At 46.4% G+C, this 16,406-nt stretch overlaps 2 protein-coding genes across 2 annotated transcripts; one reads left to right on the plus strand and one right to left on the minus strand.

Annotated features, from left to right (window-relative positions):
- LOC8075206 (auxin-induced protein 15A) lies at positions 295-1,290 on the plus strand. The gene has a single exon (XM_002452843.2). The coding sequence runs from the start codon at positions 587-589 to the stop codon at positions 956-958; it is 372 nt and encodes a 123-aa protein (XP_002452888.1). The 5' UTR covers positions 295-586; the 3' UTR covers positions 959-1,290.
- On the minus strand, positions 7,861-11,236 carry LOC8075207 (lysM domain-containing GPI-anchored protein 1). Its single transcript, XM_002454574.2, has 5 exons — positions 10,320-11,236; positions 9,162-9,279; positions 8,918-9,079; positions 8,808-8,839; positions 7,861-8,424 (listed from the first exon to the last, which is right to left on the minus strand). Exons 1-5 carry the CDS (start codon positions 11,008-11,010, stop codon positions 8,138-8,140), a joined length of 1,290 nt encoding a protein of 429 aa, XP_002454619.1. The 5' UTR covers positions 11,011-11,236; the 3' UTR covers positions 7,861-8,137.

The following is a 16,406-nucleotide window of genomic DNA, read 5'->3' on the forward strand; positions in this document are numbered from 1 at the left end:
CCGACGCGATCGCGCGGTGCGTGCCTGCCTGAGCCTGACGCTGACACGGCACCGGCGGTGATGACCCCGCCCGGCCGTCAGTTCACTGCTAGCTTAGTGCGATCTGTCTCACCCGGAGGCGAGGCCCGCCTGACAGCAGTGCTGCTGATCGAGAGGACCAAGCGAAGAAGTGAGGCTGCGGCTGCCTTGCCTTTCCCGCTTTCCGTAACAAAGGACGTACTAGTACGTGCACTCGCACCCGGGCCACTAGGCACTAGCGCACTCACTTCGAGTCCCCTATAAAAACCACCACGACTGCCACGAAACACCTCGCACCACACCACACCACACCACACCGAGGGATTAGAAAAAAAAAACTGCTTTCTTTGCTTGGCCGCTCCAGTGCTCGCTTGCTGCTAGTACGAACGCCGTACTTAGCCTGCACTGCACCGGTCCTGCGCTGCGAAGAAGCCAAGAAGCAGCCGGGCGCGCCGTGTGCATAAAAGGACGGCGGCCGGAGTGTCGATCGTTGTTGCACCGGCCGGTTGCAAGGAGGATCGGAGGCAAGGACCGAAGGGAGCTAGCCCGGCCCGGAGCCAGAGCCACCATGCTGCACGGCGGCGAGGATAAGAAGGGGAAGGTGAAGAAAGGGTGGCTGGCGGTGCGCGTCGGGGCGGAGGGCGACGAGGGCGGCGGCTACCAGCGGTTCGTCATCCCCATCGCGTACCTCTACCACCCGCTGTTCCGCCGCCTGCTGGAGGCCGCGCGCGACGCCTACGGCTACGACTACTCCGCGGGGCCGCTCCGCCTGCCCTGCTCCGTCGACGAGTTCCTCCGCCTGCGCGCGCTCGTCGAACGGGAGACGCAGGCGGCGGCGCAGGCCTCGTCGTCGTCGCACCATCGTGTGCATGCCGGCGGAGGCGGATCACACGGACACTACTCCCTCTCCCCGTGCACCCGCGCCAAGGTCACCTCATGATCGGTCACTCGATCGATCACCGGTCACGGCCGGCCGGCCTGCCTAGTCAGGTCGATCGACCTCGGCTTTCCTACGCGCGCGGCGGCGACCGTGAGGAAGGAGCACATGTTTGTCTGGACTCTGGAGGTGTGTAGAGTGAGGGGAAAGAGGCAGTAGTCGTAGATTAGCTAGGCTTCCTCTTTGATTTCCAGTTTTGGCTCTTTGGCCTTCTCCTTTTTCTGCGTTTGATTCTGCAGGCGCTTGTACTGTACTATACTATAGAATTAACAGATGGATCGGTGTATGATTACTACCGTAGCTGAGTTAACACTCCACACAGCTCTTCTTCATCAGTCCATGTGTATCGCTAATTCGCTATGAAATTCCTTTCAGAGCAGGTCACTTCGGAATTCAGCTACCTACAGGTTCTAGAAACACAATCATACGATGCGTATCAGTATAGAGGAAGGTTAGATTGCTTGGCGTGGAATTGACGAGTGCCAAAACGTGGGACGACAGTTCATCAACCAAGATTCCAAGAACGAACATCACGAGAATTCTGAATTCAGGCACGCATGTCAATCCTCAAACTGGAGCGGCAGGCATATGCCTTTGAGTGCTTTCAGTTCAGATATCTTTTTCCCTTTGTTTGTTACCCGCTCCGTCAATTATTCTCCAGCGCGTTGCACGGCAGCAGAGACGACAGAGCTAATGCTAATCATGATCGATCTGCCAGATTTGGCTCTTGACTTGTCGGGTTGATTTGATCAGTCCTCTCTCTCCTGTTGCCGGTTCGTGTCGTGTCGTCTCTCTCGTCTCGTCCACGGGCAGGTTCAGTTCAGTTCAGTGCTGCTGAGTCATGGATTGCCGGAGGTGAGGAGGAGAGGACGACACGCGGATCTCGACTGCCTGGCCGAAGCCGATCGACTGGGCCAATTTCAGGTGTAGGACGCCTTTCTGCCTGTACGAGAATTGACACTTCTATTCCCTACCACTTCGTGCTCAACGTGGGGTTATAGCCTCATAGGCCAAGATTCTGGCTAGCGTAAGGCAAACGGCAGGTGAAGATGAACAGAGTTCGGTTCCAGTGCGATCGGTGGAAGAAACGTCGTCTTTTTTTCTTTTAAAGGTCGGCAAAAGCCTTGCGGAATTACATTAGTATAGGGTACAGAAAAAAGTTTTTTACAAAAAGGTTTTACAAGGCTCTGCTGAGCTAGACCCAACACTTGGACTGATACTGCAGTAAGAAAAAGAACCTTGTCTTCTGTTTCCAACTCTATAGACACTTTAACGCGAAACAAGCAGGTCTTTCCCAGAAAGAAAAAAAAGAAGGCAAAACAAGCAACCAGTAGAAATTAAATTTTATCTAATTTTCCTTCAAAATTGGTAAGCTTTATTTTCTTTAAAAAAAAAACCTCAAGCAGAGGGAGAAACACCATTTTTCCGTCGTTGGTATTCAGTTAGCCGGTGTAGCGTTGTGTGTGTGTGGGTGTCTCGGGTCTATGTATGACTTTTTTTCTTCTATTAATATAATGATACGTAGCTCTCCTGCGTGTTCGAGAAAAAAAAAATATGAAGAAATTTCTTGCATGATAGTCGAGAAACTTGCTAGATGTGTCACTTGAGTGCCTAGTCTCACAATTACACAGTATAACTCGGAACCGCAAACGACAAAGAATGTTACTTTAAGTGATGCTAACCTTTTTTCGAAAGATCCGTTACCGACTTTCATTGATTTAGAAAAGAGCAAGTTACAGCATGAGTTAGCGACACAAGGCGCGCCGCTATTACAAATTGCTCAGGACCCATAACCCATAAGACTGGTCCCAAGCCACCCTTGAATCTCTAATAGTGATTTACATTAGTAAAATAAGAAGTGATGCTAACCTAGTAGGCCCGTTTACAGGACTAGTAATAATAAGCATTAAGAAATGGAATACTGAAGCGCACCTTGAGCCATCGAGGTTTGAGATAATCTAGCTTACATACTCCTATGCAAGTAGTCCACCTTTGAACAACACCTAGGTCTAGATTTGGGGGGTAACACTATGCAAGTTGATTTCTGTACAAAAAGCTGAAACGAACTGATCAACTGAAGTCTCCAGCCCTCTGCGGCGGCTACTCTTATAACTGATATTCTGATCCCACTGTCAAAGAGTAGTACGTGCCCGTACCTATCTCCTTCGCACTGATACAGGATATCACATAATCTAATCCCAGCGTACGCGTTGTTGAGTCCCTTTTTCCTGGATTGAGCACTAAACAACTTCTGGAGATGAGGTTCACTAGCCCAGAATCACGTAGAGTAGTGCAGGCCTCACTCTCAGGCTCTCAGCCGCTCTCCAATCTTGTAACCCCAGCTTTCAACTCCAACAGGAGTCAGAGAAGCACAACGACCCGGCTCGCCCGTTCGTCCCGAGTCGCTTGCTTTGGCTTTGCCATGCTCTTTAGGCTTTTGCTTTTGCCAAAGAGGCGATAATGGCTCTCATTTTGGGCGCCACTAGTAGCTAGCTTAGCTAGCTGTGGTGGTTCTGATCCAGGACCAAGACGGAGATGGCTCGATACTCATCTTTCACTGCCGACTGGACAAAGTGATGCAGGGTAAAGGAGGAGTCACCGGCAGGCAGAGGTGACAGCACGAGCGGCTTGTTTAGTTGCCGCTGCTGCGCAAGTGGAGATCGGAATTTGGGATCCCGGCCGGCCGGCGTGGACAGATGTCATTGGGTAGCCAATCTTAATCCGGGAAAACGAATTTCTCTCAGTAGTACCATTTAGTACCACTTGCGTTAGTTGCGTTATTAGCGAAATGTTTATGAATATTTATTTAGTGATGAAGTAAAAAGGAAATGCATGGACTCGAAGTGCTTGAAGATGCTTGATAAGGCCCAGTCTCAATGTATAGTTTCATGACACAGTTACCAAGATTATAAACTAAGTAATCGAGCCTCTCTTAGGCCAGTCTCAATGCATGTTTCATGGGAGTGTCATGCACATTAAATAGGGTGCCACATAAGCAAAATTGCTGATTTGGCAGAGTCATTAAATGAAGGAGTTTCATCAGATGAGAGAGGAGTTTCATCCCCATGAAACTCTTGTGGCTCAGTTACCTAGTTTATAATCTTGGTAACTGTGCCATGAAACTATGCATTGAGACTGGCCTTATCTGATGAAACTCCTTCATTTAATGACTCTGCCAAGTTAGCAATTTTGCTTATATGACACTCTATTTAATGTGCATGACACTCTCATGAAACATGCATTGAGACTCGCCTAAGCAGTATTTCTAGGGTCAAGCTTCAGTTTTGAGCAAATAGCAGCTGGGTGCTTTGTCCGCTCCATCGTGCAACAACTGCGCAATTCAACCCTAGTGAAACTTAATTAGCATGCGCCCTGCTCGCTCGATTCATGACCTACAGCTAGATCATATGCTTCGTCAGCGTTTCGTCGCATTTCATGTTGTTAGGAGTAGTGATTCCACTGAGGTAACTTACCTCCTCCATCCATTCCTCCAAGGCTTTGTTTAGGTCTTGTTTAGTTTCAAAATTTTTTCAGGATTCCCCGTGACATCAAATCTTACGACATATGTATGGAGCATTAAATATAAATAAAAAAGATAATTAATTGCATAGTTTACCTGTAATTTACGAGACGGATTTTTTGAGTCTAGTTAGTCCATGATTGGACAATAATTGTCAAATAAAAACGAAAGTGCTACAGTAGCCAGACCCAAAAATTTTCGCGAACTAAACAAAGCCTTAGTTCCCAAATTTTTTTGTAAAATTTAAAATTTTTCATATTCTTTGTTACATCGAATCTTACGATACATGCATGAAGCATTAAATATAGATAAAAAATAATTAATTGCACAGTTTGTCTGTAATTTGCGAGCCACTGAATTTTTTGAGTCTAGTTAGTCTATGATTCTCGCGCGTAGGTGACGAGGCGACGACGTTCCTCGCGTGTGTGACGGCGGCATGCGTTCTGTTGGGTTTCAGGGGGGTTGATTTGCAAAAAGAATTAATTAGGGTAGGATGAGTGGGGGGTTAAGTGTAAAATATCCCACCATTACCTCTAACCATCGGATGATCATCCTACGCTCCTAATGAGAGTTTGCATAGTTTACATATAAAGTTGGTTTCCCTAGCATACGTTCCCTATTATATGTGTCCTCTCAAAATTTAGTTTGTGAACCATATCCTATTTTGGAAGTCCCACAATTCAAAAAGGTTGCAATACCCTTTGGAAGACATTTCCAAAAATATGTGGCGTTAAGTTTAGGCCGTGTTTAGTTCCTGGATGAAAAATTTTCGCGACACTATAGCACTTCCATTTGTTTGTAATATTTATTATCCAACCATAGACTAAATAGGCTCAAAAAATTTATCTTGTAAATTCCGACCAAATGTGTAATTAATTTTTATTTTTGTCTATATTTAATACTTCATGCATTTGTCTAAAGATTTGATGTGACGGAAAATCTTGAAAAATTTTGGGTTTTAGGATGGAAATGGCAAACATTTTAAACTCAAATATTTATTTCTAAGCATGATGACACATGTTCCTTCCTCATTCAATAACTTAAATAACTAGTATTTACTATGAAGTTATTTGTTTTTGTCTAGAGTTTTTTTTTATATCTAGACCACCTTGATTTTTAGGGTTGTATACAAAATGTCTCACTTAGGACAATCACAACCCATAAACTATGAGATAGTTTCCTGTACTTGTAAGTCATGTAGACATTTTATATAGAAATCATATTCTCAATCGATGGTTTCTTTAAAAAAAATCGTGTTTACTCACATGTCTTCTCCCCTATCATCTAACTATAGGATCTCATTATGTCTTGATTTGTTTGTAGATATAGTTTCTTGTATGAAAAACCATTTCATCACCTCTTTCATAATATTAATGCCACGTAATTGGTATCTTAATTTTTTTAGGCAAACAGGAGAGGTGGAGCATCCCTACTGATTTTTTTTTTAAAAAAAAATCATCCTAGTTTCTAACTACCCTTAGTAAATAATATTTTTGTTTTTATAATCTAATAAATACATTACTAAACTTTCTAAGTGAATCATTGGAGGTGGCCGATGCATCAAAGTCACTTATTTCACTCACTGCAAAAAAAAAAGGTCATCTGTACATTTCCCGCTGATATGGACATTGCAGTACAACGACAATATTAAGGCCTTGTTTAGATCCGAAATTTTTTTGGATTTTGACACTGTAGCACTTTCGTTTTTATTTGACAAACATTGTCTAATTATGGACTAACTAAGCTCAAAAGATTCATTTCACGATTTACAGCTGTGTAACTAGTTTTTGTTTTTATTTATATTTAATGCTCCATGCATGTGCCGTAAGATTCGATGTGACAGGAAATCTTGAAAAGTTTTTTATTTTTGGGTGAACTAAACAAGGCCTTACAAAAAAAGACTTGTAACTTCCTCTGGTTAATGTCTTATAATGTTCGGTAGCCTCTTGCGTGTAACCTATTACCACATACAGGGCAAGTTCAGTGACCTCCAATGTCATTTCCACTTCTTCAAACAGTACTATGCACTGTTGCACAGATGGTACAGATAATACCGCAGTAAGGTTAACCAATTAAAAAACAGAAGAATCGAAACCATTTTCCGTACTAAATCGCTGTCGCCGTACCTATGTAGGTTAGGTTACAATTCGACGCGTAGTAGTAGACTGCAGTGGTGTGTCTTTCGTAGTGTTGCCTTTCGTGACGGACTCACGACGATCTTTGGAATAAGGTCACGTGCACTTGCACGCGCCTTGTGCCCTCTGCCGCTCTGCGAGAGAAATTCGGTTGAGAACCAAAACGCATCAGCAAGTCGACAAGTACGCGTCCGGCGTCCCCTCCGAAGCAACTCGATCGCAGAACTCCAAGTGCCATCGTCCCATCTGTACTACCTTTGCATCGCAGGGTTGGCAGGTTAACTAACGACCGGCCGGAAAGAGGAAGACGAAGACCCCCAAAAAAAAAAAAAGAACCGCGAATGAAAGGCTTCACCTCACCTTGTTGATGATAATTAGCTGTTCGCTAGCATCGCCAAATCTGGATTGCGACCACGTGTGGTGTGGCGGAATCTCAATCTCACAAACGCACTCGCTAAAAAGCATGCTTATCACTCACTACGGCGGAGCGATTCGTGCCAGCCAGCCAGTAGTTAGCGTTACGTGCTCCGTCCGTCCTAGCACTAGCAGTAGCGTGATTCTTCAGAAAAAAGCAGCTCAGCTCGCCAAGGCTCCGCCGGATATTCGTGCGCGGTGCGTATCTTGAGCACGGCGACGCTTGTTGAGATGGGGAGATCGAGGCGCATCTTGGGCCACACTGGGTGTCAACAGTTCCAATTCGGCCCGGATGCTTGCGAAATGCGCCATCTGGAGAGCGCACTTGTGATGAGACCGTGTGAGGTGTGATTTGTTGCCGAAAGGGCATCTCATCCCTCCTGCGGTCCTGCTCTGGGCTGCTCCTGGTTGCTAGCTAGCTATGGTCCTGCGCCGATGGATGGATGGCATTTGGCAGGAATGTGCAATGCTCCATGCACTGGTCAAACACGTCTTGGAAAAAAATATGCAGATCAGCATATCACAATGTGATGCTCGCGCTCCTTCCTGCCCAATTAGTTGGTTGTATACTCGCATGGCAAAGGCAAACTCTAGATATTGTGCTCAGCTGAAAGCTTCATTCTGAGACCGAGGCTTGCTGTTGCCTTTTCTCCTTTTCTTCCACCCCTCTTTGGGTTTCTAGACCACACCACACATAGGCAAAGCCGTAACAGAGGAATATCTTTGCTGGTGCTGCCAAAGAAGGGGTTCTAGAAAAGCAGCATATCGATCCAGGGTCGGTCATCCCATGTGATCAGATCAAAGATGATAAAACGCAGCTCCTTGATGGCTTGCGGTTGCGGAGAAGAACAATAGTTACCACTTTACACATCACAATAGGGCCATGTCTCTTTGTACAAAAGCAGCGAACACATCATGCTGTTTAGGGAACAATTGCCGGGAATTTTTGCGAAATAAAGTCAGAACTCAGAGGGAATGATCAATGATGTCCCTTGGTTGGTGCTTCAAAAGCATCGCCGTCATGATACCACTCACTCACTAATCGCCTGCCTTCCAGTTTACTACTATGCTACAGAAGACACGACTAAAGAATTTCATCACGATGTGATTCACTCACAGCTGCAAGTAGAAAGCTAGGCAAGAGACCAGGACGGGTAGGATTTGAAGTGGTTTATCCATCAACGAAGCTGCTGAAACGATTCCAGCAGGGCCGTTGGCCGTAGAGACTTTCGGGAGCGTGAAGGACCCTGCTTGCGCCGACGAGCCTGGGCCTGGCGAACCTGGTTCAGGCATGACTCCACCAGCTTCTGCTGGTCCTGGCGCTGATAGCGGAGGAAGATAAGTTGAGTCATGGCTCACTGTTGTAGGTGGTTCCGTCAGTGCAGGGAACTGATGTGGTGCTGCATGAAAGAAACATTCAGAAACACTGAAATGAGATAGCACATGATCATAAGCAGAACATAAAGGGATGAGTCTTCACTGCAGTAACTGCAGAGGATTTGTTTCCGAGATAAACACACTTTAGCCAATTTGCCAATTTCTAGATAGTTCAACTTTGAGCTCACCAATCTTACCAATGGCATACATAAGAAAGCAGAGGGACTAGCTAAATTTGATGTAGTCATTCAGAAAGTATGTGTCAGTTAGTTCAAGAATAGATTTTTAAATGATCAGGGGGTGCAAAACAGAGTGAAATATCAAGACACAGATGGCTATGACAGATAGAGTCTATATCTACCACTGCCTTAGCACCCAATTCTGCAGGAACAGTAACAATAATTACCTGGGCATTTGGGTTGGAGACCTGCGTTTAGCCTGCACAGAAAAAGTAAGAAACCTTGAATACTAGTAGGTGGGAATAATATGGAAAATATTGGGCAACACGTTGCTTACGAAGCAGTTATAGTTCCATTAACAAAACCTCCGTAGCTGCAAGTTGAGACATTGCATCCTGCACTAGTTGGATGGGTGCTCACATTGCCAAGCATCACATTGCTGTTAGGACATTGCATACTTGGACAGGATCCCGATAATGAAGTTGGTGTGCAATATAAACTGATAGAACAGGTTCTAGAAGTTAATACAGCAGTAAAACCAAGGATTGAAAAGAATGAAATGTTACTAGTTCAAAATTTACTTGAGACTGCCTGGTCCACAGCTACACTGCACACAGTTGCTAGCAGTAAGCGCATAAGTCCCATTTGCTACAATGAGTCCATGGTCCGATGCAGATTTTGGAAATGTAGATGCACATGCTGATGCAGAAATAAACAACCATCATCAGAATAATTATTGGGAAAGGCTGAAGTTCAGAATTGAACAAAATAAATAAAGGTGTGAGATTGCAGAATCAGTTTACCCCAAGCGTCAATAAAAATATTCAAATAGACATGTACCGAATAACGGATCATTCACCAACGTGGAGCTTATGTTTTTGTGCTGGGCACACTTCACTGAAACTCAAAAACTAGGAACATCTAAACATGTCAACCTTCAGAATAATGGGCTAGATATGCTAGCTTACCAACTAACCAATTCTGAAACTAAAGCAGCAAAGCTTCTGGCAGTAGGGTACTACACCTTCATTTTGGAATTGGGTGACAATCGAATTGAAGATAAGCTTCTAACAAATGAGTACTCGTCTTGATTCTTACATGAATGTGAAATGTGAAACTTTTTAACTCTGCTATTTGTAGTGTTCGTGGACAATGTTTAATTACAACCGTCTTTTTATAGGTGGACTCTTGAAACAGGTTTTAATCTGCAGCAAAATAATCTGATATAATAGATATATTTGGGCTACATGTACATGAATCCATTAAACATAGGGAGGCAAACATCTAACACAACTATTTTCATGCCTCAAATCAACCAATTAGTAACTGGAGATACTTATGTGACCCATGTTAGCATGTAACTTTACTCGTTAATTAGTTATTCAAAACATAGCACACTGACCGAACCACCAGCAGGCTTGTCTGCAAATGGATCAAAACTATCTGATGCAACGCACAACTTCCTTTTCCAAATTTTGTCTATAGACTTGCATTGACCTGAAAGGCTGGAAGTACCTAATACCAATTGTATTTTGTTCCACAATGCCATCAGAAGAATTCCCAAAGATCGGACGCACATTGTATACGAGGGCATTTCCAGTGCACTTCCTACATCGAGTGCATACCGCTGGCGCCTAGACTATGGTTGTTGAAAACTTGAAATAAACAGATTCAGTAAGACGATCGAGTTGCCTATTTCACCATACATGAATTCGTCTGGGATTAGTATGTACTCCTACCTGGCAATGGGATGGCGAGAATGTCGCCTGGCGCGGCGACGGGACTCCCCATGGCATTCACATTCATGACATCCGTGACGGTGGTCTCGTAGCTTGCGGCGATGGCGGGCACGGTGTCCCCGACCTGCACGACGTAGGAGAGGTACACGGCGGGCAGGTTATAGTCCGATGAGTTGAAACAGACGCAGGGCAGCGGGACGACGAGCTTCTGGCCGGCGTCGAGCGGCGCGTCGGGGTCGGTGGAGGTGAGGCCGTTCTCGTTGCGGATCTGGTCGGAGGAGGCGAGCCCCGCGAAGACGACGTCGGCGACGGTGGCGAGCGTGTCGGCGGGGCGCGCGGCGTAGCGGACGGAGACGGACTTGCGGACGCCGTCGGTGCAGGAGCAGCGGGTGGGCACACGCACGAAGAGGCCCATGGGCAGGATGCGGTGCGCCGCACTGGGGGCCCCGAAGTCGAGCGCGTTGGCGGCCAGCAGCGCCGCCGGGTCGGCGGCGAAGAGCGCGGCCACCTCGGACACCTTCATGTCGGCGTAGAGCGTGTAGCCCAGCAGCGCCGTGCAGGAGTCGGACCCGGAGCACGGCTCGATCGTCGTCTTCGCCTCCGCGCCGCGTGGCGCCACTGACACCACGGCCACCACCACCATCACAGCCGCCGCCGCCGAAGCCATCACGAAGCCACGCAGCTCTGCCATTCCCGAGAGATGCTAGCACTCGCGAGTGCGAGCTTGGACTGTGGAGCTCGTGACTACTGGAGTACTCTGCGCCTCTGTGGGCATGGCGTCGTATGTAAGCTGGTGTGGGGGGCGAGGAGACGTGGGGCCATCACGCCAGCCAGACGTCGGAAAGGATGCGTGGGTGTCCGGTGAGTAATGGCGGGAGGGGAGAGGATCAGAGGAGGGTGTTGTTTGCTTTTGGCAGCGCTGGGAATCTGTGCCAAGCTAGGGGAAGAGGGAAAGGTAGCAGAGGCCGCAGGTCTTTCCCGCGGCCACTCGTTGTCTTGGAGAATGCCCAATGACAGAAGGGACCGGAAGTTTTGTGGACCTACATGTCGGTGACTGCGGGTAGTGTGTCGGTAAGGTAGGGGGATTTGGTTTGTTTTTTAAAAGAGGACGGAGCCATGCAACGGTCGGCGGCGAGAAGGGCAGACGGAGCCACGGCGGAGCCTAGCTGGTACTGTAGCATAAGTACTAGCATGGGACTGGGAGAGAACAGACGGTCAGGTGGTGGCCCGCTGAGGCAGGGTTGTGGTGTTCGGCGGAGGCAGCGGCGGCACTGGCACAGCGTCTGGGCGGCCTGCATGGGGCGTGGCAGTGGCAGGCCGGTGGAGTGGACGACGTCTGCGCTGCCGTGCCGGGTCACCAGTATACATGGCCATGCAGGCCCGATGGCATAGCCCATGGCCAGACGATTTGGCCCGGCCCGGCCTAAGAGCAACTCCAACCACAGGCCTTAAATCAGGCCCCAGTATCTCCCTTTTGGAACCGGCCTGTAAAATTTGAGGGCCAAAATCAGAGCCCAACTCCAACGGGCCTCTCAATCTCGGCCTGCAAATCAGCGAGACCCATATGTCAGAGCAGCTCGAGCCCTGTCCGCGGGTGGGCGACGTGACGCCGGCGGCTGGGCGACGTTGCGATTGACGGCTGGGTGACGTTGCGGCCGGCGGCTGGGCGGGCGACGTGACAGCCGGTGGCTGGGCGAGCGACGTGACGGCCGACGGCTCGGCGACGTGACGGCCGACGGCTGGGCGACGTGACGGCCGGTGGCTGGGCGACCAACAAGCTCCGCCCTTGTATGCTCTGCAACTTCGATTCACTCCATCTTCGCGGAAGGTACGAATATCCCATCCTATGCTCCACCCTCCTGGCCGGCCGCCCGACGAGCTCCGCTTGATTGACTCCATCTCGATCCACATGCAGTTGCAGGCAAGATGCCCATTCTCTTCGCCACCAACATCGACTAGGTTCTGAACGTGGAAGGGACCGGCCGCCGGTGCCTTTTGCCCAATTCCCAGTATGTCCAACAAGGTTAGTTCGTGATTGCTTCTGCAAATTATTGAAAATTCTAGTTTTCTTCATTGTTGAGTTCTTGCTCATTGCAAAATTCACCGGTGATGGATCTTGCACCCCTAATGAATTTTGCAGCATCTTGTTCTTGCACCCCTACTGAATTATGTGGAGCCTGCTGCATCCAACTTGTTAATTGTTATATACATACACTTGTTATTACTGGACACAAATGATTGCGATTTATTAGTAGAAGATCTAGTCTGTGATGCTGACAGCGAGCTGACCTGTTAATTACCACCACCCATTCACCACACTCACACATCCTCTGTTCACCTTGAGTAGCATAACACATCTGAAAAATTCAGAGAAAAATTCCTTTAGATCTGGAGACATGTTTGCTGAATACACTTTGTAGAATGTGTCCCAAATCTCTACTCTACACAAATGACTTGCCTCTGCATGTATTTACTAGTACAGATGAAGGAATGTGTCCCAAGTCTACATAGTCAAGGAATGCAGAAATCGACGATATCATTTATTAGTAGAGTTGTTGACGCTGACAGACCTATTTTCAAAGCATGAGCACCACACAGTCAGTCCTCTGTTTGATGCAACCAGGGCTGCTACAGAGTAGGTAAACATCAGAAAATTCAAGAGAATCCTGTAGTTGTGGGGACTTCTTGCTAGTATAAGTTGCACATTGTGTCCCAAGTCTCCACACATTGCTCTGGCTCTGCATGTTTATGTTTACTATGACTGAAACACATAATACAGAAGGTTGGAACAAGGAGATATTTCTTACTGCAAATTCAGAGCTAGTATGTCATGTCATCAAAATAAGTTCTTTGCTCCTGTTTTATTAATGTATTTTTTTGTTTCTTACTGCAAATTCATAATGCAAGCTTGTGTAATCTTGCACAACATGATAATTGAGGATGAGCGAGATGAGGAAGATGACTTCAACTACCATCAAGAGGGTATCCCGGTGTTGCAACCTGTGGACTACCAACGTCGTAATCCTCTTGTGCTAGAGGACTTCCTAAAGATACACGATGAGATTGAGGATAGGTCTTTACATGAGCGACTTCGTGATGATCTTGTAGAGCATTTGTGGGCAATTCATAGTTCTAGGTAGTTTGAGATTCTAGTGATTTTGTAATCCCTAGTTCAGCTGTGTAGGTCTACAGGGAAGACTAAATTATGTAATATGCAGTGATTTTGTAATAAAGTTGATGAGATACTATTTTTGTGATGAGATATTCTTGCATATCAGGATGAACTCTGAATTGTTTATGGAAAGTCACTGTTAACATTTGTGATGTATGAGTGGCTGAAACTACAGTTTGTGATGTAAAAAAAAGGTCAGTCCTGTGTTGAGGTTGAGGTAGGCATAAAAGACACCATGTTTCTATAGTTCTGGATTTACAGAACTGCTATTGAAATCTGCACAAACCACATGAAAACCTATACAAACTCTATCAACAGCTGGCTGCTGTTTCTATAGCTGAACAGAAACAGTAAACACCTTTAAAAAAACAGAAACTTGCTATTGTTCCACAAACATTGACCCAGGTACTACAAATCCAACATGAAAGCAAGTGAAGAAGAATAACCTTTGATCAGTGATACTGCAAGAATAGCAATATCTTCTCTTTTCAGTGCACAACCATTTCCTGGAAGGACTATTCAGATAACTGAGCCAGTTAAGTTTCTACACTTCACTGAACTGAAAATAAAGCATCACTGAACTGAGCTGAAAGAATCTCTTTTCATTACAACTGAGAAATACAACTGGTTTTCTTCCACAATGGGGTAGTCTCATAGCTTTTAGTATCCAACAAAGCTTTTTAAAGAAAATAATAGGTTTCAGTAACAGGTTTCACTAATAGGTTTCTAATAGGTTTCTGAAAAACAGATAACAGGCTTCCACTATGAGAGTACTGATAAGCACTAAGCACCAACCATATCTAGAAGACTGAGTACTGATAAGCACCAACCAGTCATATATAATGGAAATAAAGACACTATCAAGTACAGATAACTAGAAATGGCAACTTGCACAAAGCCTAAGACTGAGTACTGATAAATAAAGACACTATCAACTTCACTGAACAAAGACATACTACAGTACAGAAGATGCACAAAGCCAAAACTATTCATAAGTCAACTGAACTCATAACTAATATAAACCAGCTGTGAATAAACCAGCTGTCAAGTACAGATATACTGGAAATGGCAAGTGTTTACAAAATCCTTCAACTAATAACTCATAATTGAACTGCCTGAACATGTGTAAGGTCCAAATGGCTAGAGGGGGGGGTGAATAGCCTATTTAAAATTTCTACAAACTTCACTAAGCAAGTGAGTTAGTAAAACAAATGGCGAAGCAAATCTAGCACTAGCTCAACTAAGCTATGCAAGCCACCTACACAAGTCTAGCAAGAAAGCTAAACACTAGTTACAACAAGAAAGCACAACTAGAAGCTTGCTACACTCTTAAACAAGAAAGCTAAGCTAAACAAGCTACACAACTAGCAAGGTATACACAAAGGTAAAGGAGAGGGGAGTGATTGTTATACCGACGTTGTAGAGTAGAAATATATCCAATCAATCACGTGCACAATCACAAGAGAAACCTCGGCAAGAGATGACACAAGATTTTTTACCGAGGTTCACTTGCTTCCCGGCAAGCTACTCCTCGTTGTGGCGATACACCCACTTGATGGATCACGAGCTAATTGGCAATCCAAAGCCAAACCCTCAGCGGGTGCCGCACATCCACTCACAAGATGGGGATCCTCCAAGCCACGAGCAATCCACTAGAGTAGCCAATTGCGATCTCCCACGGGGAAGGCTCAAGAACCCCTCACAAGTCACTTGGTGAGGCTCGAAACAATCTCCAATCACGAGCTCAACACCACCGCTGCTCCAAGCCGTCTAGGGCGTCGGGAAACACCCAAGAGTAACAAGAAATCCGCAGCAAACTCAAGAATCAAGTGCCACTAAATGCAATTCTCAAAGCAATGCACTTGAATCTCACTCAATCTCACTAGGGTTAGCAATCAAGCAAGGAGATGAGTGGAGGGAGTGTTCTCTAGCTCAATGTATGTCTCAAGTAATCAAATGTGCAAGAGCTAACCCCCCAAAGCCGGCCACCCTCTATTTATAAGCCCCTCAAAGAAACTAGCCGTTGGCTGTTTTCAATGGGCTGAAATCGGGGGCACCGGACGCTACTAAGTGAGCACCGGACGCTCGACCCCCTGCGTCCGGTGCACTGAAGTTGGCCACGTGTCGATCTTGAATCTCGCGCGACAGTTTCTAACGGCTACCTGCAACACACCGGACGCTCTGCAAGTCCACACCGGACGGTCCGGTGCTCACCGGACTCGTGCGCAGAGAGGGTGTCAAACTCACGACCTCACCGGACGCTGGGCACCGGACGGTCCGGTGCTCACCGGACTTGTGCGCAGAGAGGGTTGCAAAAACCCCTCACACCGGACGCTAACCACCGGACGCTACCAGAGTACGTCCGGTGCTCAACCCTAACAGAGTTAAGCTTTGACAGCACACCGGACTCTGAGGCCAGCGTCCGGTGCCTCTGCACTCAGCGTCCGGTGAGTGTTTCTCAGAGAGAAAAACACTCCCGCGACTTCTCCAAATTTCCCACCGGCGCAATAGAAAATATACACTTATTTTTTTTTCAAAAGCGCTGAATCCACCTCCTTTGTAAAAGTGCTAACACCAACAAGTGTTCACCACCAAAGTGCATGTGTGTTAGCTTTTCACAAACAATTTTGCCAAAGGAGTTAAGTTAGCACTTTACTAGATCCTAATGCATATGCTCAAGATATGAACCTAGTAGCACTTGATTCGAGAGATGACCGTGATTTCCCCTCTTGATAGTCGGCTATCTATCCTAAACCCGGTCAATCACTTCTCTACTCATCTTAGACCGGCAAAAGTAAAACTCTATGTTTATACCTTTGCCTTGATAACTTTGCTCCTCGTCTACCACCATGATCTTCACTTCATGCTTGATCCCTTTGTGATCATGTGGCCACCTATCCATGCCACCTTGCTCC

This window comes from Sorghum bicolor, chromosome 4, assembly GCF_000003195.3.
Source record: "Sorghum bicolor cultivar BTx623 chromosome 4, Sorghum_bicolor_NCBIv3, whole genome shotgun sequence".
Taxonomy (NCBI): Eukaryota; Viridiplantae; Streptophyta; class Magnoliopsida; order Poales; family Poaceae; genus Sorghum; species Sorghum bicolor.